This window comes from Choloepus didactylus, chromosome 1 (genome assembly GCF_015220235.1).
Source record: "Choloepus didactylus isolate mChoDid1 chromosome 1, mChoDid1.pri, whole genome shotgun sequence".
Taxonomy (NCBI): Eukaryota; Metazoa; Chordata; class Mammalia; order Pilosa; family Megalonychidae; genus Choloepus; species Choloepus didactylus.
The window spans coordinates 191,212,520-191,236,699 of NC_051307.1; the positions used below are offsets into that span (position 1 = coordinate 191,212,520).

Genomic DNA, 24,180 nt, shown 5'->3' on the forward strand with positions numbered 1-24,180 from the left:
ACCTCTCCTCACTGTTCTGCAATGCCACCTTTATCATAAATTAAGTGTCTGTATTTCTATTGGTCTGTTTATGGGATGTTTAGTATGTTCCAATGGTCTGTCTAAACTTATACCAGTAGTGCACTGTTCCAATTGTTAGAACTCTATAGTTTCTTGATGACCAGTAAAATAAGCTCTCCCACTGGGTTTTTCTTCCTCAAAAGCATCTGGATATAATTTGCTCTTTTCATTTCCAAATAAATTTTAGGATCAGTGTGTCAAGTTCTACAAAAAGGACTATTGGAATTTTGATTGGGATCACATTAAATTTGTTAGTCATTCTGAGGGGTATTTATAATACTGAGATTTGAATCCAAGAAAATAATGTATCTCTCACTTTATTGAATTTTCTTTGATTTTACTCAACACTTTTCATAATTTTCCTGGTAGAGATCTTACTCCTACTTTGATAATTTTATTTCTAGATAATTGATATTTTAAAATGCCAATATAAATAGTATTTTAAAAAAGTATTTTATTTTCTGGTTGTTGCTCATTAGCTCATTAGATGTATATTAATTTGGACCCAGGTTCCTTGCTATACTTTCATTAATTTTAATATTTTATCTATAGATCATGTTGAATATTTTATACAAACACAATCATATCATTTGTATACCATGACATTTTTGGTACTTATTTTCTTAATCTTACATCTTTCTTTCTTTTTTTTTTTAACTTTATTACTGTGGAGTGGCTAAGACCTCCTTGACACTAATGAGAACAGACATCTTGCTTTTTAAATTTTCATCTAAAAACAGAAACTTTCCATGATTTAACAATTAGGTATGATGTTTGCTACCTTTAAAAAAAATGGATACCCTTTTTCACATTAAGGCAGTTCCCTTCTATTCCTACTTTTCTAAGAGTTTTATATCATAAATGGATATTGATTTTTGTCAAATAATTTTTCTGCATCAATTAAGATGACCACATAATTTTCTCCTTTAAACTGTTAATAGAAATAAAATATATTTGGATGGACGGAAGAAGATGGCAGCATAGAGAGGAGTGAAAGCTAGTTTGTCCCCCTGGAACAACTAATAAACAACTAGGAACAACTAGTAAATAATCTGGAATAACTGCAGAGGGACAAATGTGACTGTCCACTCATCATACACCAACCTGAATTGGGAGGAATGCCGAAGATCACAGGATAAAATCTGTTAGTAAAAATTGTGGACCCAAGCTGGGAGCTCCCTCACCCCATGGCCCGAACGGCAAAGCCTTGTGGTGCTAGAGAGAAGCTCTCGCCCAGCAAGCAAATATAGCTCAGCTTAGTTCCAACGGGGGTTTTAATTAACAAATGTGGACTACTTCATACAAGCTATGAATTCCCAACAAGCAGAAGAGACTTTTGGTGATGACTGACCTTGGAAAGCCAGAGGATGGCCAAAGACTGGCCCTGAAAGGGGGCTTTCTGTCCCTTTTTCAGCTCAGTGGAGAAAGCCTCAGCCATTTTCAGTTCCCAGTGCTCTGACCCAGACAAGGGTAGAGATAGCACAGGCAGAGACTGTTCAAATGCTAATGACTTTTCCCTAAGCGGGGTATCTTCCTTAAAAGGAAAGAGGTAGGGCCCAGCTCTACTACCTGCCTTCCATTCAGACCAGACCCCAGACCTTGGGGGAAAATAGCCACAGGCCACACCTCATTACACCAGTCTGGAGCTACAGGCTGACAGGCGCCATCTGCTGGGTGGAAAAGTACAGTGACTTGAGGCCTCACAGGGTGTACCAATCTTCTAAGACACCCGCAAGGAAACAGGATACTATTCCCCCCTTCCAAGACCTGAGCCCGTTCTGGTCTGGGAAAACCTGATTGGGGTAACCAAGGAAAGCAGATGCCTAGACAACATAAAACTACAACCTACACTAGGAAGAACGAAGTTATGGCCCAAAGGAACAAACTTACACTTCAACTGAGATACAGGAATTGAAACAACTAATGCTAAATCAATTCAAAGAGTTTAGGGAAGTTATGGCAAAAGAGATGAAGCATATAATGAAAGTTTGGGCATACATAAGAGATAAATTGAAAGTTCAAAGAAACAACTGGCAGAATCTATGGAAATGAAAGGCACAACAAAAAAGATGAAAGACACAATGGAGACATACAACAGCAGATCTCAAGAAGCAGAACAAAACACTCAGGAACTTGGAGAACAAGACACCTAAAAGCCTACACACAAAAGAACAGATAGAGAAAAGAATGGAAAAATATGAGCAATGTCTCTGGGAACTTAAGGACAAAATGAAATGCAGGAATGTCTGTGTAACTGGTATCCCAGAAGGAGAAGAGAAGAGAAAAGGAGCAGAAGCAATAATAGAGGAAATAACAAAAATTTCCCATCTCTTATGAAAGACATAAAATTATGGATCCAGGAAGTGCAGCATACCCCAAACAGAATAGACCTGAATAGGCCTACCCCAAGACACTTAATAATCAGATTATCAAACAAAGACAAAGAGAGAATCCTGAAAGCAGCAAGAGAAAAGCGATCCATCACATACAAAGGAAGCTTGATAAGACTGTGCCGATTTCTCAATAGAAGCCATGGAGGCAAGAAGGAAGTGGGGTGATATATTTAAGATACTGAAAGAGAAAAACCACCAACCAAGAATCCTATATCTGGCAAAACTGTCCTTCAAATATGAGGGAGAGCTTAAAATATTCTCTGACAGACAAAGACAGAGTCTGTGAACAAGATACCGGCTCTACAGGAAACACTAAAGGAAGCACTGCAGACAGAAAGAAAAAGACAGGAGTGAGAGGTTTGGAACACAGTTTTGGAAGATAGTAGCACAGCAATGTAAGTACACTGAACAAAGATAACTGTGAGCATGGTTGAAAGAGAAAGGTTAGGACCATGTGGGGCACCAGAACAAATGATGAAAGATAAAGACTGGGACTGTATAACTCTGTGAAACCTAGGGTGCTCAATGATTGTAATAAAAGGTACAAATACATTTTTACACGAGGTAAAACAAATGAATGTCAACATTTCAAGGCATTAAAAATAGCGTGGGATTGGGGGGAAAATACAGTCAATGCAAACTAGAGACTATAATTAACAGAAACATTGTATTATGCTTCCTTTAATATAACATTGGCAAAACACCAAAGCTAAATGCATATGGTGGTGATGGGGTATAGTGGAAGGGTATGGGACTCCTGGCATTGGTGATGTTGTCTGGCTCTTTATTCTACCTTAGTTTAATGCTATCTTTCCTTTTGTTGCTTTCTAGCTCCATGTTTTTTGTTTTTTCTCTTTCTCTTTCTTTTGTCCCTCTACCTTCTCTGACGCTTCCTCCTTCTTTGTGGAAGAAACGGAAATGTCCTTATATAGATAGTGGCGATGGTGCTGAATACATAAATACGTGACTATACAAGGAACCAATGATTGTTTACTTAGGATGGAATGTATAGTGTGTGAACAAAACCACCTTAAAAAAAAATGGGTTGATGAAGAAACCTTGACGGCACTATATTGAGTGAAATAAGAGCGACACATAAAGACAAATATTGCAGGGTCTCATTGATATGAACTAATTATAATATGTAAACTCATAGACATGAAATATAAGTAACCAGGATATAGAACAAGGCTAAAGAATGGAGAGCGGTTGCTTATTATGAGCAGAATATTCAACTAGGGTGAACTTAAACTTTTGGAAATGGACAGAGGTGATGGTAGCACATTGTGAGAATAACTAACAGTGCTGAAAGGTGTGTGAAGGAGGTGGAAAGGGGAAACTCAGAGTCATGTATGTCACCAGAAGGAAAGTTGGAGGTTAAAAGACGGGAATGTATAAAACAGTGAATCTTGTGGTGGACAATGTCCGTGATTAATTGTAGAAATATTAGAAATCTCTCTCATGAACTACAACAAATGTATGACACTGTAAGTAGAAGTTAATGATAGAATGGCATACAGGAAAAAAATATATATACCTAAAATATATATACCTATATACTATAGTTAGCAGTATTTTAACATTCTTTCATCAACAGTTACAAATGTACTGTACCAAAACTATGAATCAATAATGGAGTGAGGGTGATTAGGGGTATGGGAGGATTTGAGTTTCCTTTCTTTGTCTTTATTTCTTTTCTGGAGTAATGAAGATGTTCTAAAAGTAAAAAAAATTAATTGTGGTATTGAATACACAGCTGTATGATGGTACCATGGGCAATTCATTGTACACATTGGATCTTTGGATAATTGTATGGTATGTGAACAAGCTCAGTAAAAAATAAATAAAAAAATAAGGGCATGGAACATGAAGAAAAAACATGTTTGCTATCGTGGCATGTATTATTTTTATTATCAGCAAAAAATTTTGGAAAAGAGAAAGATCTGCAGAGCTTCTGTTGTTACACTGAGTATATGTCTGGCTCAAACTGGGTAGAAGCAGCTCTCCCAGATGTGCTGGGGCAGGGCATTTTTGGAAAGTCCCCACATCCTGAAATTATAGAAATTCCATTCTAATCCAGGGAGATAGAATAGCCTCTAGAATATTTAAGGTTATATTGAAGTACATGTGCTATGGTAACTTAATTTTATTCATGGGCTATTTCCTGAATATGTTCTAGAACCATTTGTTCTTAGTTCTGTCTCAGTTTTGCCCTTCCTTTCTTTCAGAGGGGCACTTCACTATAATTTCTTCACGTGTGCACCTAGCAGGTGAGTGTGTGTGTTGGGGATGGGGATGGCAGTCACCTGCCTTGGCCACCCCAGTACAACTAAATCAGACTCTCTGAGGGTGGGACCCAGGCCCTGATATTTTAAAAATCTCCCCCAGGTGACTCCACTGGGTGGTTAAGGTTGATAACCACCAATCTATACTGTACCTATTTGAAGTTGAAAACATATATGTGTTCATGAAAAAAGTCCACTGAAAAGAACATACCTTATCAACACAAAGTCAAGTAGGCAATATGATTCAGCTTAACCCAAATGAGACCCGATACAGTAAATAAAAGAAAAAGGCCACCAAGTGAAGGAAGAGAAGAAGAGGACAAACAGGAAAGAAGGCACAAATATGATATTAAATCTACTCACTCGACTCTGTCTGGAAGATCAGTTCGGGCCATGCATACACAATTGGTCAAAATAGTGACTGTAATAAAAAAACTGAACCACCTGAAGGCCCTGTGTTAAGAAAAAGCTGAGAGTCACCACGTTGAGTGATGTCATTTATGATCACCTTGGTGCTGAGTGATTACATTCACAGCTCCTAGCTAGTATCAGCTTTGTGGCATTGTCACATAACAAGCACTAACATTTGCTGAGTGCCCACCATGGACTGAGTGCTTTGTCTAAATTATTTCTAATATAACTAACCTACAGGTGGGTATTACTATCTACATTTTGAAGCTGAGAAAACAGACCAGCAAGGCTTAAATAACTTTTCCAAAGTCAAACAGCTAGTCAACCACGGTGCTGAGATGTGAACTCAGATCTGTTTGATAACAGAGCCCTGAGCAAGATGGAAGGAAATAGAATCTGTTTCCAAAATATCTTTCTGCCCTGAAGCCCACATTTCATGATACAACGTGGCCGAAAATTTCATCCAGCGATTTAGCAAATGTCTCTTTTATTCCAAAAGACAAAGTACCCCTAGGAAGTTAGGCAGGGAGGGGTAAGCTTTCATGGGAATTCATTTCATCAGATTATTTTCCTAATTTCACTGAGATAGTCCCACTGAGGCAATGTTCTTTTGGCTAGGAACGGTGGAGGCAGGCCCAGGGAAGTGAAATCCTGGCTCAGTGAGAAAATTTCACATAGGATTAGGCTGGGGGCGGGGGAACGAGGGACTCTGAAGAGCTGGAGAGGAGACTCTTAGGAGCAGAGGATGGACACAGGGGTGCCAGCAGGGGAAGGAGACACCGAAAAGGAAAAGTGACTGGAAAGGGGCAAACGGATGCGAAGAAATGTTGGTGGGAAAAATCCAAAGATAAATTTCTCCCACTTGTACATTTTTCAGAACTAGCTGGACTCTGAACATTTACTTTCTAAAGAAAAACAAAGTTTGAAGATAAATTTGACCTACAGAGAGAGTGCAGCACTCATCTTCTATAATTTCAATTTGAACAGAAGTATTTTAAATCTATTTTAGTTTTCTGTAAGTGCCTTTTATGTGCCCTGTTTTGCAGTTACTTAGGAACACACCTATTTCAAAAAGGGAAATTCTACCAATTAGACCACATTTTCCTGTTGACTTACAATTAAATTAAGAACTGTGTTCATATGGGGGAAAATGTTAACCCAAGGATTAAATTAAAATTATGTCTCCAATGCCACAAGCCTTTAAAAGTAATATGATATATTAGTTATAATGTTTTTTATGAAAACATTCATAACAAATGTGATTAGAATTTTAATTTTGATGAAATACTAGTAATAGGACCCTGAGAATTCTACACCTTAAAGAGTATCTTTTGAGGCTGAAGCTACCAAGTTCATGAACTTTGAAAATATAAACACAGAATTTTGTTGAGGAGGAGACCCTCAACATCTCTTCTCTTTAGCTGTGACTTCACCAAGCAATTATTTACTCATCAAATCTCAAGATGAAAAGAATATTCACTGGTCACTTCGTTCTTTTAAAGGGATTTTATTTTTAATTGTTATTTCTTATTTATCTAGATGTAATTTGACCAGGATCCATGAAGAGGAGTTTGCATGTTTGCTGCTTCTCTTTATTTGTAATTTTTATGTAATTGAATGTATTTCTTTTTAAACAAAGTAGGATGACACACTGAGAGAATAATTACCCTAATTCATTTTCATTAACTGCTTACTTCCTCATTGCAGGTACTATTCTAGGAAGGATTCAGGCTTGACCTGTTAACTAGCCATATGACTTTGGAAATTTTCTTAATGCCTCTGAGCATCAGTTTTATCATCTTTAAAATGGGGATGTTAATATCTACTTTAAGGGTTTCTGTACCTACAATAGTGCTAATTCTTAGGAGGTATTTAGCAGGTAGGGATCTACTATTATCATTAAATAGACTTCTATAGAATCTGGAAATCCAATATTCAATTAAGAAAATATAATTCTCACTGGCTAACTACAAAGATAACATATGGAAAGAGAAAATGTGAAGCAACTTCCTCAAGTAGTACAATTTCATACTGAGCAAGCTGATGACTCTGTGTCGCAGTTTTCTGCTCACTAAGGACTGTCTAGGAATTCAACAAGCTGCCCCAGAGTCTGAGAGAGAGTTCCTTTTCACTGGAGCCTTCCAAGCAGAAGCTGACCACCATCTGTCAGGCAGCTGAGGCCAGGATGTTCTTGCAAATCAACTGCCTGGAAGCCAGGGCTGGATTTGTCATTAGGAACTTCCAATTTGGGCAGTCACCAGGGAAGATCCTTGGAAACCAAGCCAAAGTCTCTTTATTCTACTAATTTGGCTTGCCTTGGAAAAACAAAACAAAACACAACAAAAACTGGAGGCAGCTTTTGAAGCTAGCTAAAGGAATTAATATAATACAGGATTTGACCAATGTTTCTCTAATCATTACATTCCCCAATGGCATGAACCTTGAGTTATTGAAAATTTTAACCTGCCGGCACTTCTGGAACAACTTGTGATGTTGGCAGTGCCTATGACCAATGTGATCCCATTGAGACAACTTCTGCTCTCCCCATCGTGGTCTGTTCTCTTTACCCTCTGGGAAGTACTGTGTTTTGCCCAATAAGCAGTCAGCCCCCCCTCCTCGCCCCCTTCCCCAATATGGCCAGGGCACACAGCAACAATCCATGACTATCTCAGCTTCCCAAAGAAGATTTGGGACTCCCTTACTGATTCTTATGTTGTGAGCAGGAGTGTGAGGGCAGCAGGCCACATACCGTGGTGAGAACGTGCCTGGGTGCCTCAGCAAAGCCCCCTTCATTCAAAGGACATTTTTCATTTGTGCATACACAGGTGTGTCCAGATTAGTGTGAGGTGAGCCCAAACCCCCCTGTGGAGTGCATGAACACCTGCTCTGGGGTGTAGGACACATTAAAGACACGCTTTTTTAAAAAAAACTTGACACCATTGTCTCAGAATTCAATTGGAGAAAGTCTCTCTTGCTAAACTCTAAAGAAAGTGTTGGACACACTGGGCAAGGCCTAATTCTAACACATGGAAGAAGCAACTGTGCAAAGGATATGAGTGGACAGACACTTTGATGGCTGTTCTTCTAATCAGGTGGAAAGGACTGAATAGCCACAGGGCCCGAGTAGCACTAAACCGGGAAATGGTCCTCCCTTTGTTCAGCACCATAAATGTCTAAAAGCAAAACAAAACAAAACAGAAAGTGGACTTCAGGTGAGAAACAAACATCCTCACACAGTTGTGTTTTTGAGCCTGAGTGGCATCATCTCAGGCTCCTGAGTAAGAAGGGTTCTGGGAACCATGGGGCAACGAGGGCCAACTGAAGGAGCAGAGAGTTAGGGAGGATCAGGGACTAAGGGCTTTGTCCTGATCCTCCTGGCAAGACACCAGTCTCCATGGCTGGCTGTGCACTGAGCTGAGCCCTCTGAGAGTGCCCTATGGACAGGGCCTGGCAAGAGGCATCGTGCCCGAGGAAGGGATTTTGGCAACTGGGGGTGGAGCTCTGGTTGCATTTAATTCCTCTTCTGACCAGGGGACCCTCAAGGACCCGTGATGCTCCAAACTGTTCTCCACCTCCTAAGTGTCACCCTCTTCAACCCTCCCCTGGTTCCTTCCCCTTGAGATTCTAGGAGGATGAGGGTTTTTTGGCAGAGGGACAAGGGCAAAAGATATTCTAGTATCTAATTTTCTCTACCCATATTTAGGATGGCTAATTCCTGCCCCTCCCACCTCCCAAACACACTTACACCATTTTTTCCTGCTGTGAGAACATCCAAGACACAATATAGGCAGAGTAATTGCCAAGGAGCAGCTCTTCTTTAAACAAGTGGTTCTTAAACTTTTTGATTTCAGGATACTTTTCTACTCTCAAAAATTATTGAGAACCCCAAAAAGCTTTTATTTGTCTGTGTGTGTGTGTGTGTGTGTGTGTGTGTGTGTGTACAACCTCCTCTGTGCCTGTGTGTCTTGGGACTGCTTTGAGACACAATGAAGGCCCAATTATATATATTTACCATGTTAGAAATGAAAACTGAGGAAATCTTAAAACACAGGACTATACATGCACACATTCTAGTAGCTGCTAGAGTGAAGGTGTCATCCCACATCAATAGCCTCTACTGTATGTTCACTACTGTTTGTGAAAAAGACAAAAGTCATCTAAGTGTTATTATGAAACAGTTATGACCTCATAAAACCACTACAAGGGCTTTGGGGACTCCTGCAGTTACAGGACCCACTTTCAGAACCACTGGCTTAAATCAGCCTGATTTCTGTCTTTCTTCTCCACTGTCCCCTCCTCTCAATCTCAAGATCTATGATCCCCACCTGCAAAGAGAGCCAACACCTCTCGAAGCCCTAGCCGAGAGCTCTTCCAAGAGAACAGGTGACTTTCCCAGCAAGCTCAGCAGCAGTTGTCACTGCCTTTGAGGATTTGGGTTCAATTAGCTTCTATCATAAATGCCATGAAAGATTCAAAGAGGGTGTCAAAGAAGTGCATTACACTTTTTTCATAAACTGTATCTTAGCAGATTGCCCCATCACCTGGGTGCAGGAGGATTCCCTGGGTTGGTAGTAACAGAAACGTCTTCCTTCAGAGCCGAGAGCAAATGTTGCAGCTGGGAACCTTACCCGATGTGTCTGATAGAAGGGATCCAGATCCTCCAGGGGCTCTCCAACCAGTTCTTCTGGGAGCTCGCCATAGAACCTGGGCAGCTGGTTGCAGGCTTTCAAGTCTAATTGGGGCCGAAGCTTCTCTTCTTGGCCTTTCTGCTCTGTGTGCTTGTCCCTGGCTTTCTTTGCTGCCTTCTTGGCAGCAATTTGCTTCTCAATCTTCGCCAGCGACTCTGGAGTGAACCGATGGAAGGTGGTAGTTTGCAGGGACCCAAAGGGGAGTTCCATCTTCTCATTCTTCTACAGGCAGAATTCATACTCTTGTGAGAGTGGACATAACCACAGAGAGGTAATGGCATGCCCACTGGCCCTCTCCCTCCCACCCCTACCCCCTTGTTTGCTAGAGCAGCTCCCCCCACCCTGGCCTCTAGCTCTTCCCTTAGCTCACACTGGGCTCCTCCAAGGATACACTTCCCTGAAAGTGTTATCACGGGAGGCTGTTTATTGCCTTCTACTCCAGGGGCCTCAGGATTGTATCTGCTCCCTGTACACTTCTAAGTCATTGCTTCTTCATCCTTCATTATTGTTTACACAGTCCCCCTCCTCCCCCATCCCTCTTCCCAGGCCCTCTCCCACCCCCCCCCCCACCCCCAGCCAGATGGGTCATTTAGCCATACCACCCTCTCTCCTCATTGCTATAACCACGGAACCTCAGGCATTCTCCCTCACTCATCAAAGACTGCCTCATGATCTACTTTACTCTAAGTCTCATCCTACTTTCTGACCACAACCTTTTATTTCTTGGCATTTTCAACTACGTTTCTCCCCCTCTTCAAACTCCATTTGGATCTCCAGGCTACTTTCTCTTTGTCCATTGGCTCTCTCCTCTGCTTCTCTATAGATCGAGATCAGATGCTGGGGTCCACCATTTTAACCACTCCTTTTTCCTTCTCCCAAATCCCAAACCTAGGTCAATCTCAATCCATCTAAATCAGGTTTCTATGAACTTGTACTGCTGAGAGCTGATGAGGAACCTCATATGGGAATCAGCAGTTTCTTCTAGTATGATATTTCAAAGACTATTCCCAGTCTCTCCTGGTAGTAAGTTAATAATCATGTTTCCTATTTCGGGGAGAATACAGCACTCCCTCAACTTGCTGCCCCCAAACCTCCAATTTATTGCATTTGCAAACTTCTTTCCTCCTTCCCTCCTGTCACAACAGAGGTGTTATCATCCCTCACTGGCTAAGGCCAATACTTTCCTATGCTTTGGATTTTATCCCTCTCTACCTTATTTCACTCTCCCTCCCTCTCTACTGGGTCCTTCTTATCAGCACACAGAGATGCTCATATTCCTTCATCTTTAAAAACTTTTACTTGGTACACAGCCTTCAGATCTTCCCTCCTCTCCTCTTGTTGTCTGCTAGGTTTCATAAAGAATTTACTTCCACTCACTGTCTCCAGTCATCTTCAAAGCTTGCAGCTTGACATTTGTCACCACTACTTCACTGAAATGCCTCTTTGCAAGGATACAAGAGACCATCTTGTGACTAAATATGGGGGACACTTCTCAGCCCTTAGCTTGTTGGGCTTATTGGCCATTTTGACCAGTCTCCTTCTTGAAACACTCTCTCTCCTTGGTTGCTCTGACAAAATCTCCTGATTTTTCTAATTTTCTGTCCACTCCTTCTCAATCTCTTTTTCCTCAGTTTCTCCCATACATAATTGTGAATCCTGGGGCTCTGCGTTATGCCCATTTTGTTTTTTTTTTAATAATAACAATAATAACAACAGCAGCAGCACTGATAATAGTTGGCATTTACTGAGAGTCCACTATGTTCCAGACTCTGGATCAAACAGTTTGTGTGCATTATCACATTAACAATCACTGTACTCCTTGAGGTATGTCCAACAGAGAAGTGAGAAAACAGAGAGGCAAAGTTAACTTTTCCAAGATCACATATGTAACTCAAACCTGGGTCTGTCTGACCCAATCTTCTGAGAGCATCTCACCCATGGCTTCAGTTCTCATCTATATGCAGATGAACCCAGAATCTTTATCTTAAGCTCTTATCATATCCTTGGGATCCAGACACAATTGGGCTTCTCCACTTGAGTGTTTCATGGGCACCTCAAATTCCATATGCCCCAAACTGATCTCATTATCATCTTCCCACTCCTTTCTAATACCTGTCTCTCCAGTATGTCTGTCTCCTTCCACGAATGGCCCAAACAGCCTATTTCTATGATTGCCTAAATCCTGCTTATGATTGTTGTATCCTTTCTTTTTCAACCCAATGTTCAATTAGACATCTAGTGCTGCTGATTCTACCTCCTTGGCATCCTCTGTCCATGTCTCTGCAACCTCTCCATCATAACACCAGTCCAGCCCTGTCATCTCCATGGCCTCCCACGTGTCCTTTCGCTTCTCCCTCAGTCCCTTCTAATCCATTCTCCAACTGCAACCAAACGATACTTCTAAAATGCAAATCTGATAATACTGCTTCCCACTGTACTTGAGATAACCCCAACTGTGTGCACTGTGGTCACCAGCCATAGGACTTATATTAGTTTCTTCTGGAATCTGACCTATTCTTTTTCCATCTTAAGGCATTTCATGTTCCATTTTCTTTGCAAGAAATTATATTCCCCCACCTTGCTTTGTCTGACTCATTCTTTAACTCTTGACTTTGAGATAACTTACTCCATTTCTGACCCCACATGAAGTCTGTATTAAGATTCCCATTTTATGCTCCTTAAACTCTTTGAGCTTTCTCTATCAAAGCATGCATCTGCCTCTGTTTCGTAAATGCTGTTTGCTTTTCTATTCTCTCACTAAATTGTAAGCACTGTTAGGGCCAGGAACACATTTTTTTCCTGTTCAGCATTGATTCCCCAGAGCCTAGCACACTGCCAGGCATTTAGTAGGTACTCAAAACATATTTGTTGGATGAGTAGCAATGACTACAAAGTTCAGAAAATGAAAAACTGGAGAACATTTTGCTTAGAAAAAGTGTTACTAAAATAATCATTCAATCATAGAAATAAAAGGAACCAAAGGTACTCTCTATTCCCGTGACTTTTTTAGGCTACCACACCCCAGCGTCAAGCAGATGGTGGCAGAGGCAGCACTTGAACACAATACCTTTATGATAGAGATCCTGCTTGTTCCCACCACTCCAACAGGGCAGTTCTTGAGCCCCACATCCCTTTGATGGGGACCACATTTGCTGTCACCAGTCTCGGAGGCAGCTCTTGAACCCAGTACTTATATGATGGAGAGACCCTGCTTGCTGTCATCAGTCCTCCCTTTTACTAGAGTCCTGGGAGGATCCCTTACCTCTATGATACCATCCTTCTTCCTTAATTCCTTCCATGACTTTTTTTCCAGAAACTTTCCCTGTCTTTCTCTCTTTCCTCCTGCCCATTTGTCCTTTGTCTGTCTGTTTGGGAGCTTTTCAAAGTCTACCTATATTACAGGACTGAACATTTGTCTTCTATCCCTTATTATACTAAAATTTCTATGTGCTGTGTGTCTTGATTAACATGGCATTTTTATGCAATGGTCATTCAAACACTTGTTGACTTGACGGAATTCAATCAGTATCTTTAATTCTTCCCTTTTAGGTAACATGGGCAAAGTTAATTTTCTTTTCCTTGTCTAGGGGAGAAGAGCTATGTATGTGGTGGAACCAAATTTGAATCCCAGGACTCAATGGTAGAGGAGCAATACAAAGCTACTCTCACTGACACTGAAATGCAATTTTGAAATTGAACACAGGTGTAAGCCAGAATTCCAGGTGCTAGATCTGGGGCTTGAGGTCCAAACAGGCTCAGCCATGAGGTTGACTTGATGCCAAGTGTCCATAATGCTCCTGCTAGGCCACCACGAATCCCTCTGGCTAGGGACAAAGTTGTTTTGAGAGTTGTGAGTGGGACTGTGCTCTCAGGTGGGAATTTGTAGAGATGTAGGTACAAGGGCCCAGTCTTTCTCCCAAGACATTCCAGTCAGGAGAGATAGATCTGGACTTGGGGTCCCTTGATTAAAATGGTTTTCTTACTTTCCATCTATTATCCAGATGTCTTTACTTGGCACCCTGAGACATGCATTTGGCTGCAAATAGTTTATTTGGGAGCTAATTACAGGAAGTTCAGAGAAGAATGATGCAGGAAAATTGAGAGAAAAAAGCCAATAGATGATGTTTTTTGAACAGATTACTCTTGTGGACAACCAAGGCTCAGGATTGTTCCACTGAGGGATGAGGATGCTGAGGCTTTATTCACCAATCCCATCCCTCATTGGTTGAGGGTCATTCCCAGGATATTTACTCTATAGAACTTTCCACAGTGGCCAAAGAAAACCCTAGGCAGTGAGAGAAGCAGGAAGCTGATGATGATGATGAACTGTCTGCAAGTAACCTCTGGACTAGGCGTGGGAACATGGGCAGATGCCAATAGTGAGCCACTGTCCTTGGCTCTAGAGCAGCTGCTTGCATCTGTAATTGGAAGTCCTTATTTTTGGGTCTGTTTGAAGGCAATGGGAAGGCATGTCCCTTCTGAAGTAGCCTTCTGGGACACAGATGTTATTGGATAACTCATCTTCCACTGGGCCTGGGCTGAGATTCTCTTTTTGAATTGATGGCTGAGGAGCTAATCCAAGAAACTTCTATTCTACTTCGGCCCCAAGCTCAGCCCTGGCTTTAAAATAGTCTGCCCAATTATTTTCAAACATATTCTCTCCAGCCCAGTAGCTGTTCCTGCCACGTGGGCCTCACTATTGAGTAAACATTCAGATTCAGCCCTCCTAAGAGGAGCCAACAGGGTTGAATTGCTTTTGACCTCTCAGTGTTGCGAGAGAGGGGTCCTTTCCTTATTGCTTTCCTCTAAAGACCCCATGGCTTCCTGTAGGACACTCTAGGGGAAGGTTAAACTTCCTTATTACCAACCTCAGTGATGGGTGGAGGAGATTACCTACAGACCAAGTGGAGACCTTCACTGATCTGTGCTTCTGAGAGCCAGACCCAAGCCTGCAGAAATTCCTCTCACAGGCACCCCCACTCACTGACATTGGATGATCAGTCTCAGGGGCTGTAGAAAGGACTCTTTCTCACAGTCCTCAGAGAGGACTCATTCCACCCTACATTTCTCCCAATGTATTCTGAAGAATTTTGGTATGCTGCCAGCTACAAACAGGTGTTCTATGGGAAAACTGATGTTAGTAAAATTTTCACCATTAAAGTGCCTTTGTTAAAAAGTATGGCAGACACATTTTATTATTCTTTTTATTATGTGGTGACATGATTTCAAGAAGTGACAGCCATTACTGATGTGGCAGGAAAATAGAGTAGAAGGCCCAGCTCCTGAGTACATGGCTGCACTTGCCAGCTGAGGCTGACACTCTCCAGCTTGGCAGCATATTGATAATTTTTTCTTAAAAAAAAATGGAAGTATTTACTTTCTCTAATGGGTTAGCTTTCTTTTGATATAAAGTTTTTAGAAAAGCATATGAATAAGATTTTGATCATTTCCTACAGTGATTAATTCGTGAGCTCATTTTTGCTGTTTACTTTAAACCAAGCCCCACTTACATCTCCTGAGATGTAAGGTGACTTAACAGTGCATGATAATTTAAAAATTGTCCACTAGTCCCATGTCTCTAACACTGACAGACAGGGTCCTGGGACCCCTGGTCTACCATGGTCCTTGCAAAGCCTAGAAGGCGCTCCAGGGACTTTAGGTTTTCTACGGGCTGTGATGCTCTCCGGACGCCTGCCAGTCCCAGGCTAGTCTGGAGGTAAACATGATGGCGTTCCATCACAGAAGGGTGGAGCGGTATCTATATGGTATCTTCCCTGCTTGTTCTAGAAGGCTAGGTCTGAAGCTCCTACAACAGACCCCAACTACAACTGTCAGTTTTCTGCAGTAACTACTGGTTTTGTGGATAACAATGATTTCCCACCTTCTCTAAAACAGTGACTTTCAAATGTCAGTCCACAGTTTAGGGCTAGGCTGTCCACATCACCATCACAGAGGGAGTGCATTAGCATGCAGATTCCTGGACCTCATCTGCAAAGATTCTCATTCCACTGGTCTGAGGTGAGGTCCAGGAAGTTGCAGTTTTTTTTTACAAGCTCATAACTGAGGCAACTGAAGGTATTCTACCCTTTAAGAAGCATTGGAAGACTTTGCAGCTGTGGTCCTGAGATGGAGACAGGACAGCGTTATAGGATCTGCTTCTCCAGGGCTTGGATGAAAATCTTTCTGGATTCTGGAGGCAGGTCAGAAATCATTGTTGAGTGGGTTAGGGAAGGAAAGACCTGGCACCAAGTGGTGGGGTGTTCTTGTAGTATTTCCAACCCCAGAAACTCAGGTTCTGGGAGAGGCAGTACTTGGAATCTCCTCCCATCTGTTGTCAGGACCCTCTAGGAGCCTGCACGTGGGATGGTAACAAAGTACAGAATTTGGTTGTTTTCAGGGACCAAGCTTCTCTAGATATTCACATTCTAGTTACTGGGCTACAAAAGGACCCAGTGAGTCCCTTCTTGATGGGCCAGAGAGGTGTCTTAACTTGGATTTCTGAGCCCTGATGAAAAAGCAGTTTCTAAGAAGGGAAGATATCAACTAAACTTAATTACAAGTGTTTCAGATTTGTCATTTTGCTAGTGAAGGAGGTAATTTGGTAGGACTTTGATCAAGACCTATGGTCTGGGAAGGCCAGCAGACGGGGCTGGATGAGGATGTGAATGAGGTGCAAATGCGGGTCTCCCTACCAGTACAATGGGCAGAACAGGACAGAGGGTTCTTCCTACAAGCTTCTGTGGCCTGCTCACGTGGCAATCGTGAACTAGGCTTACTCCTGAGTGTATGCTGAATCCAGTCTGAGTTGATCACAAAGGTGACTGATTCTCACAGGAGCTGCCTGAATCTTCAAATCGCAGCAACAATCACAGTGCCTCACTTCTGTACAGTGCATCATTCTCTCTTTCAGTCCCAGAGAAATCCTGGACTATTTTCCAGGCTATTTTCTATTTTCCAAAGGCTATTTTCCACCCCAGCTTACATATAAGGAAACTAACAACCAGTGGGGATCTGTGCTTGCTATATGAAGCAAGTTGTCCCTGAGCCTCCCAGCTCCAGACCCAGTGCCCTAGCATCTCTGTGGAGAAGTTCTGGAATCCTAGGCTATTGGCTGGGGGATGATTGGAGGAGTCTGAGACTTGAAAGAGACATGGACAGCAGTGAATGCATTCCAATTTGGTAAGGTTTCAAGGGGCCTCAGGGAAGAGACTTTGTGTCTTGTAGCCCATTGATTCAAATGTAAATTTGGCTCTGTAAGTCAGAGAGGATATGGTCAAACAGGTTAATTACGGTTTTTCCAGGGGCCAATTAGTAGATAAAAGTGTCGCCCCCACCTAGGTAGGATTGCTTCTTCTCATGCTTATCACTGTAACTATCACCTACTCTGTGTACAACCTCAAAAACCATTTTCTTGCAGATGACTCCCGAATCTGGACCTTTCTTCTGAGTGCTGGACCCACGAACCAAACGCCTTTGGATGTTGAATGCCCTTGAATGCTCCATAGGCACCTCAACATCATTGTCTCCTTCAACCTCATCACCTTCCCTCCACTCCAAATCAGCCTCTCCTCCTACTGTGTTCCCTATCTCAGTAAATTGTATGACCAGTTTTCTAAGAAGCAAGTTAGAAGTCCTCCTTCTCCATCAAATCTTCATCCTTTGTGCAAGACACTGTTTTAGACCTTGAGGATATAGAAGTAAATAAGCCATAGGCCCTTAAGCTTTGGAAAATTAAATACAGCTCCAGACTTCAGCCAACTCATCTGACCAGCTTCCCAGACCTTTCCTTTCTAAAGGAGAAAAGGGCTGAAGCTATGATGACACCATGGATGTTCTGGAACCACATTTGAAGCCGGAATCCAATGGATAGATCCAGCCCTGGCTTTTCACCTACATTCAAGATTCCCATATTCAACTGTCCTCTCATCACCCCTACCTGGATGCTTGACAGATGTATGAAACCAAACTTGATTTCTTCACCCAAACCTGCTCCTATCATAGGTCTTTCCATTTCACTAAGTGGAGCTTCATCCCTCCAGTGTCTCAGGCCCCAAGCCCTGAAACTTTGGAGAGAGTTCTCTCTCTCAAATCTCATAGTCAGTCTCTCAGAAAATTCCAGTGACCCTACTTCTGTAGTATGACTGTCCACTGCTGACCACAGCCACTGCTACCACCATGGTCCAACCCACTGCCACCCATCTCCACTGCTACCACCATGGTCCAACCCACTGCCACCCATCCCCACTGCTACCACCATGGTCCAACCCACTGCCACCCATCTCCACTGCTACCACCATGGTCCAACCCACTGCCACCCATCTCCACGGCTACCATCATGGTCCATTCCACTCACATCTCTTGCCTGCACTGCTGTATATTCTCTCAACTTGTCTCGCTGCTAGCATTCTCCCAACCTCTCACAGCCTATACTTTCGACAGCAACCAGAGTGATCATTTAAAAACATAAGTCAGAGCATGTCCTTTCTATGCTTAAAATCCATTTGTGTGTTCCCATACTTGTCTCTGAGCTCGTCTCATATCACTCTCTTACTCACTGCAACCCAGCCCCACTTACCAACTTGCTGTTTCTTGAACACACTAAGCACACTATTGCCTCAAGTTTTTTGAACTTGCTGTTCTTTCTCCCAAGAATTCTCTTCTCACATACAAGCACATGGCTCATTAAAATACTACCTTGTTAGAGAAGCCTCCCCTGACCACCCTTCCCCAAACAACAGACACTGCTCATTCTCTATCTCTTTAACTCTCCTTATTTTTCTTTATATCACTTTTCACTACCTACTATTTAGCATTTATGTTTGTTTATTACCTCTCTCCTTCAACTAGAATGTTTGCTTTCAGAAAGTATGGATTTTGTCCGTTTGGTTAACTGTTGAATTCCTAACAATGGGAACAGTGCTTGGCACATAGGTGATCAACAAACATTTGTTGAATAAATTCAACAGATCCTGAATGGGTATACATCAGATGTTTATTGAGCATTGCTAGAGTTTTTCATCTACTATCAGGATTGGGTTTATGGAGACAGAGAAGAAAAAGTACAAATACCCAAACAGTGGGTAACTATAGGTAGAAACCGACCATATCTGGTATAACTGAAAAAGAAGTGTCTTCCATTCAAAAACAATTTAGGGCTAAGGGTTCCTAAAATCCACCTTGCTTTGGAGAAAAGTTGTTCTCCAAGGTGGGAGGAGAACAATGAGGGCTGGAACTGGAGGGCTGTGGGGGCGGAGAGACATTACAGAGATGCCGGAGCCAAAAAGGAAGGAGGAAAACAAAGATATGTCAGTGTCATGGAAACAGCAGGAAGAAAAGTTTTAACAAGAACTTCTGAGACTTGTTCTAGTCTTGGGAATGGTTTTAGTCAGGGAGAGCCAGGGTGTGTGTGAATAAGCTCCATGGAGTGGACAGGATGTGACTAGATTGTTGAGCTGCTGAAAGACAGTGGCTGGGATATTGTGAAACTGCAAACATGACTAAGTTAATTAGCAGAGGTAGTAAAAGAGAAGAACTATGATAATGAGCTGTTTCAGGCTCTGCTAGAATGGCTTAGCTGCCTGGTGGAGCAGCAAGCATGTTGTAAGGCTGTCACTAGAAGTGAGAATGTGGTTAGACCTCTCATGGCACTCAGTATATTGGGGAGATATCTCCAGAGTTGAGAGTGACTGACTTAACTGGTGCTGAAAAATAGTAACTGAACTGTTAGTATGCCTGAGTGAAATGGTGTGGCTCGTGGTGCTGAGGGTGTAATTAGGTTCTCTAGTTCATGGAACAAGTAATTGAGCCAGCTTTAGTACTGGGGATATTACTGGGCTCTCCATGGTAAAAGGAATGTGGGATTAAATGTCCTGGTTTCGTGGATGTGCCCAGACTGATAAAGACTTAGAAAAGGTTGTTTCTGGGATGTCAGCATTGTTAGATAGCTCAACTGAGATGTGTCTAGTTGAGCTGTCCACTGCCCTGAAATTTTTAATTGTTAGATACCTGATTGGAATGATAGGGCACTAGACATGTGAGTAAGCCGTCCAGGAAAGAGACAAAATTTGATTGAAGTAGTGATGCTACTGGGAAAGTGTAATAAACTGTAGTGATGAACGTGAAACCACACTATCCATGCTCCTGTTGAGTTGTCGGAGACTGAGCCTCAGATATCTGTGGCACCAGAAGAATAAGACAGAGCATTCTTTGGAACTGAATAGTCCTAAGTTGTCCCTGGTGCTAAAGAAATGGGGCTGGGTGGCTCCTTGCTGAGCATGACTTACCTCTGAATGATGAAAGGATAATATCGGGCTAATCTGTTGTCCAGGATGGAGTGTGGAGTGCAGAGAAAAGGTATGCACGCTGTCCATGGTTCTGAAAGAACAAGTCAGGGTGTGTTCGGGGTTTGCACTGTCCGTAGCACTGAATAAGAGATGTGGAGCTGAATGAGAGCTGAGTGGGACTGACTGAACAGTCTATAGTACTCAGTGAGTGTGCCAAGGTGAAGTGCTGAGAATGTACTGAATTTCTGTATGGGCTAAAAGGAAAGAAGGTAGTAATTTGAAGAAGAGAAAAAACTGGGAGTTTGGAGGAGAAAGTACCTAATAAGACATTTAATCAATACAGCTCTGCCTAACAGAATTGACAGCCACATTAAATTAAAGAGAAGGAAGATCTTTCTTCTCTAAAGGTCTTCATCTCCCTCCCATTGCCCCCAGACCACTGAAAATGGGGTCAGAAGGAGGAAAAAGATTTTTGCCACCAAGGAAGAAAATGAGCTTCTCATCACGTGATCTGGGAGTGTTGGGGACCCAGAAACTCAGTGTGGTGGGTTGAGTCAGGCCTAGAGGCTTTGAAATAAAATGAAACACAAAACTCAGAGAGTAGTGTGGTTTTACTGAAACAGCACTGGACTTGGAGACTGGAAGCCTGAGTTCTGACACTGACTAGGTCTTTTGAATTATCTGCCCCTCATTTCTGAGGCTTGTAAACTGGAGATGATAACCCCTACCCTGTTCATCTGACACTGTTGTTGAGAGACTCGAATAATGTATGTGAAAGCATTTTGTAAGCTAAGTGCTGTACAAGTGCACAATATAGACTTGAATATTCCCATTACACATGTGATTTAATAGCCAATAGCCACTTAGCCTATTTCAATTCCACACCACTATCTCTCAGCATATAAACTGAATAAACATGTGAGCTCATTTGCAATTAAACCCAATTTAAAGAATTCAAAATGTTCCACTCTATTTCTCCATCCCCCATCTTTAGTGTGTGAATGTTTTTGAATATGGTTCAGCTGCCCTTAACAAAAATGAGGCAATTTAAATTACAATAGATACAAGAAGTCAAAAGGGGATTTATGCTATGGATTAGAGTTTTTATCTGAAGCATTATACTTCCTTTTACCTAGTCCTAATTTTCCCCTCTCAGCAGAAGCCCTGTCCTGTTCAACAGGATCCTGCCCAAATACGTCACTATCAAGACTCTCAGAATTCTTGTGGGAGGAGACTTGGTAGATGTTTTGAGTCCCTATAATTTTTAAAACTGTGGATTAACATGCACAGTTATATTTAAGTAAGCCAAAGATTTTGTAAGGATGATTCAAACATAACTCAGGATCGATTCAACAAGAATATCAAAATCGCCAATACAGACAATTCTTTGCCATTTGTAAAGTTCTGGTGGATAATTTGAGCAGTCAATTTCATAAATGATTATGGTTCTCTAGGGATGCTGGGGTCACAGGCTTACCCAGGAGACATAATATCACAAAGAGCATACATGATAAATATGCCTTTAATGTAGGGTATTACTCCTCAACACAGTGTAGTATGTATCTCCCAGCCTCTTACACCAAAACTAATTTTACTAAGTCGTAAATGATCATCAGAGAACCACGTCCAAACAAACTTTTAGACCTCTCCTTACTTGACCTCTCAGCAGGGTTTGACAGTTGCCTACTCTCTCTTGAAATCCTCTCTGTTTGGTTATTCCATCTGAGGCTTCACTGAAGATGTTTTCATACCTGACCATTAAATATTGAAGTACCAGCCCAACTCTACATCCCCTCTCAGGGAAATCTAATCTTCTCCAATGGCTTTAATTATTTTCTCCAAAATTTACTTTCTTCTACTCAAACCTCTTTTGTGCCTGATCTGCCCACCTGCCTGTTCTTTTTGGATGCCTCCCCCACCCAAACTGGCTCCCCCTTCTCTATTCCCTATTTCATTAAATGGCACAATCAAGTAGCCAGTTGCTCACGTCATAAACCCATAGACTCTCCCCCACTCTCCACATGTACTACTAGCACCAGCCCACAACCATCTCTTATCTGGCCTTCTATGCTTGCTTCCTAACTGGTCTCTCTGCATCCTCTTTTCTTCTACATCCACAGCAGTCAACATGATCTTTTAAAAATGAAAATAAGATAATACACTTCTCTGACTGTGCCTTTCAAAGTCTTCCCAAGCCCTTCAGATAATGTCTAAATTAATTCACATGACACAAAAAACCTAGCATGATCTGGTCCCTTGCCTTCTTCTAGATCACCCTTTCCCTTGCAACTCCCACCAAGTTAGTTAGACTGGTCTTCAATCAGTTACTTAAATTCACCAAGTTCCTTTCTGCCTTGGCATGTTCGTGCATTCTTCTCTCTCTCAGTAAAGCTCTTTTCATCCTTTTTCCTTGGATAACTTTTATTTCTCCCTCCATTTAGTTTAAATGTCATGTCTTCAGAGCAGCCTTTCCTGATCCCCCTGGACTAGACTAGTTTTCTTTGTTATTCATTTGCATAGCAGCCTGCACTTTCCTGGTTGCCATTTATTTAGGTAATTATCTGTTCAATGTCTGCTTCTGTGTTTGAAAGTATTCTCTGATGCCAGGAACCATATACCCCCCACCCCCAACTGTACCTTCAGCACCTAGGATAGTATACCACATGTGTCTGATAAATATTTTCTTGAGTGAAAGAACAAATGAGGGAATGATGGGTGGCTCTCTCAGAGAAAGACTACTGGAGATGAGGGTCATGAATGTGTCTCATGATTGTTTGGTCTTGTGTTTATGTTGTCAGTGAGACTGATTTGACCTTACAGTGGAAAGATATTGTCTGCTCCTTCCTCCAAAATGCAGAGATTGACTGGGCATTTCTGGAGTAGAGAGAGGAGCTGGAGTTGCACTTGGAGGCAAGAAAGCTGTGATGGGGGTGGGGATAGACTGAAAAGAACTCAGTAGCATTTTAGTAAGGAAAAGTCAATGGGATACAGTGGAGAGAACTATGATTTGGGAGTGAAGTGACCTGAGTTTAGCCTAGACCTACTGCTCACTTGCTTTATGATGTTGGATGTGTTTTTCTTTTTCTCTGTAAAGCAGTTACCACACAGGGAGAAGAGGAGTAGCTCTGAAGTGACCTCTCTGGTATCTTGAATCTGGAAATAATGCTATGGCCTTGATTCATTTTGATTCTGATCTTGTGAGGAAATTGAAGTTGCATGTCATTAAGTGCCAGGTAGGTTCCATGCATTGGCTTTGCAATAGCAAACATCAGGCCAGGGATTGGTCACCAACATGATTGGTCTATTTAGTTGCCTTCTGGATACAACCTCCAGAGGAATGAGAGGACTGCCCTTCACATATATTTTGTTTCTTAACTCTCTGGGGAATGAGAAGCAACCAGATCTGTGGACTACAGTCAAATGTGGACATGGCTTTATACTTTTAAGTTGCAGATGCTTCTCTTTTGGAGCTGCCATAGACTGGAAGTGCCCTGCTGAGCCGCTGGAGGTCACAGGGTGATTCAGCAAGACTTAGCTCTTTCTCATTCTGCTAATATTATTATTCCTCAAGGGAACATAATTATTAAGTAGTTGACCCATAAGTGCTGCACAGTCTGTCTGACTCCACTCAAACCATATAGCCTCCCTGAAATGTGGTTATCTTCAAATGACAGTTGAAGAATTTGAAACTCCAGTGAATAACAGATCTTGCCCAAAGACTCTAGTTAGTAAGTGGTAAAGCTGGGACAACAACCCAGATTTTCTGGTGCTTTTTTTCACTCCAGCACCAATGCTGCCAGTTTCCCCAGGATTCATTTTCCCCTGCCCTCCTGCTGTTTTCCCACAAAGCTAGGACCGGTGCAGGGCACATGAGCATGTGGTCAGCGCACCGAGCTAGCGGGCCGGCCAGGATGTTCTAAGCCCCTTGACCCCTCGCTAGGTTTATGGCAGGGCACTGAGCCAAGAATCCAGCTTCTACTTCCTGAGCACCCCAATCCATGCTTTCCTGCCCACAAGCTCTGAGTGCCGGTCCCCGCTTGGTCTGTGATCAGCCAGAACA

General features: G+C 42.2%; 1 protein-coding gene and 1 long non-coding RNA gene across 2 annotated transcripts in view; one reads left to right on the forward strand and one right to left on the reverse strand.

Moving 5' to 3' along the window:
• Positions 1–10,047, reverse strand: part of SCN10A (sodium voltage-gated channel alpha subunit 10) — an 84,356-nt gene extending 74,309 nt beyond the window's left edge. Inside the window, 3 exon segments of the mRNA XM_037847480.1 lie at positions 5,102–5,182; positions 8,195–8,322; positions 9,778–10,047. Coding sequence (XP_037703408.1) covers positions 5,102–5,182; positions 8,195–8,322; positions 9,778–10,047 — 479 coding nt within the window.
• On the forward strand, positions 4,226–23,320 carry LOC119542871. The gene is made up of 3 exons (XR_005218490.1): positions 4,226–4,723; positions 17,255–17,790; positions 23,215–23,320. It is a non-coding gene; the product is annotated as an uncharacterized LOC119542871 (long non-coding RNA).
• The last annotated feature ends 860 nt before the right edge of the window (positions 23,321–24,180 follow it).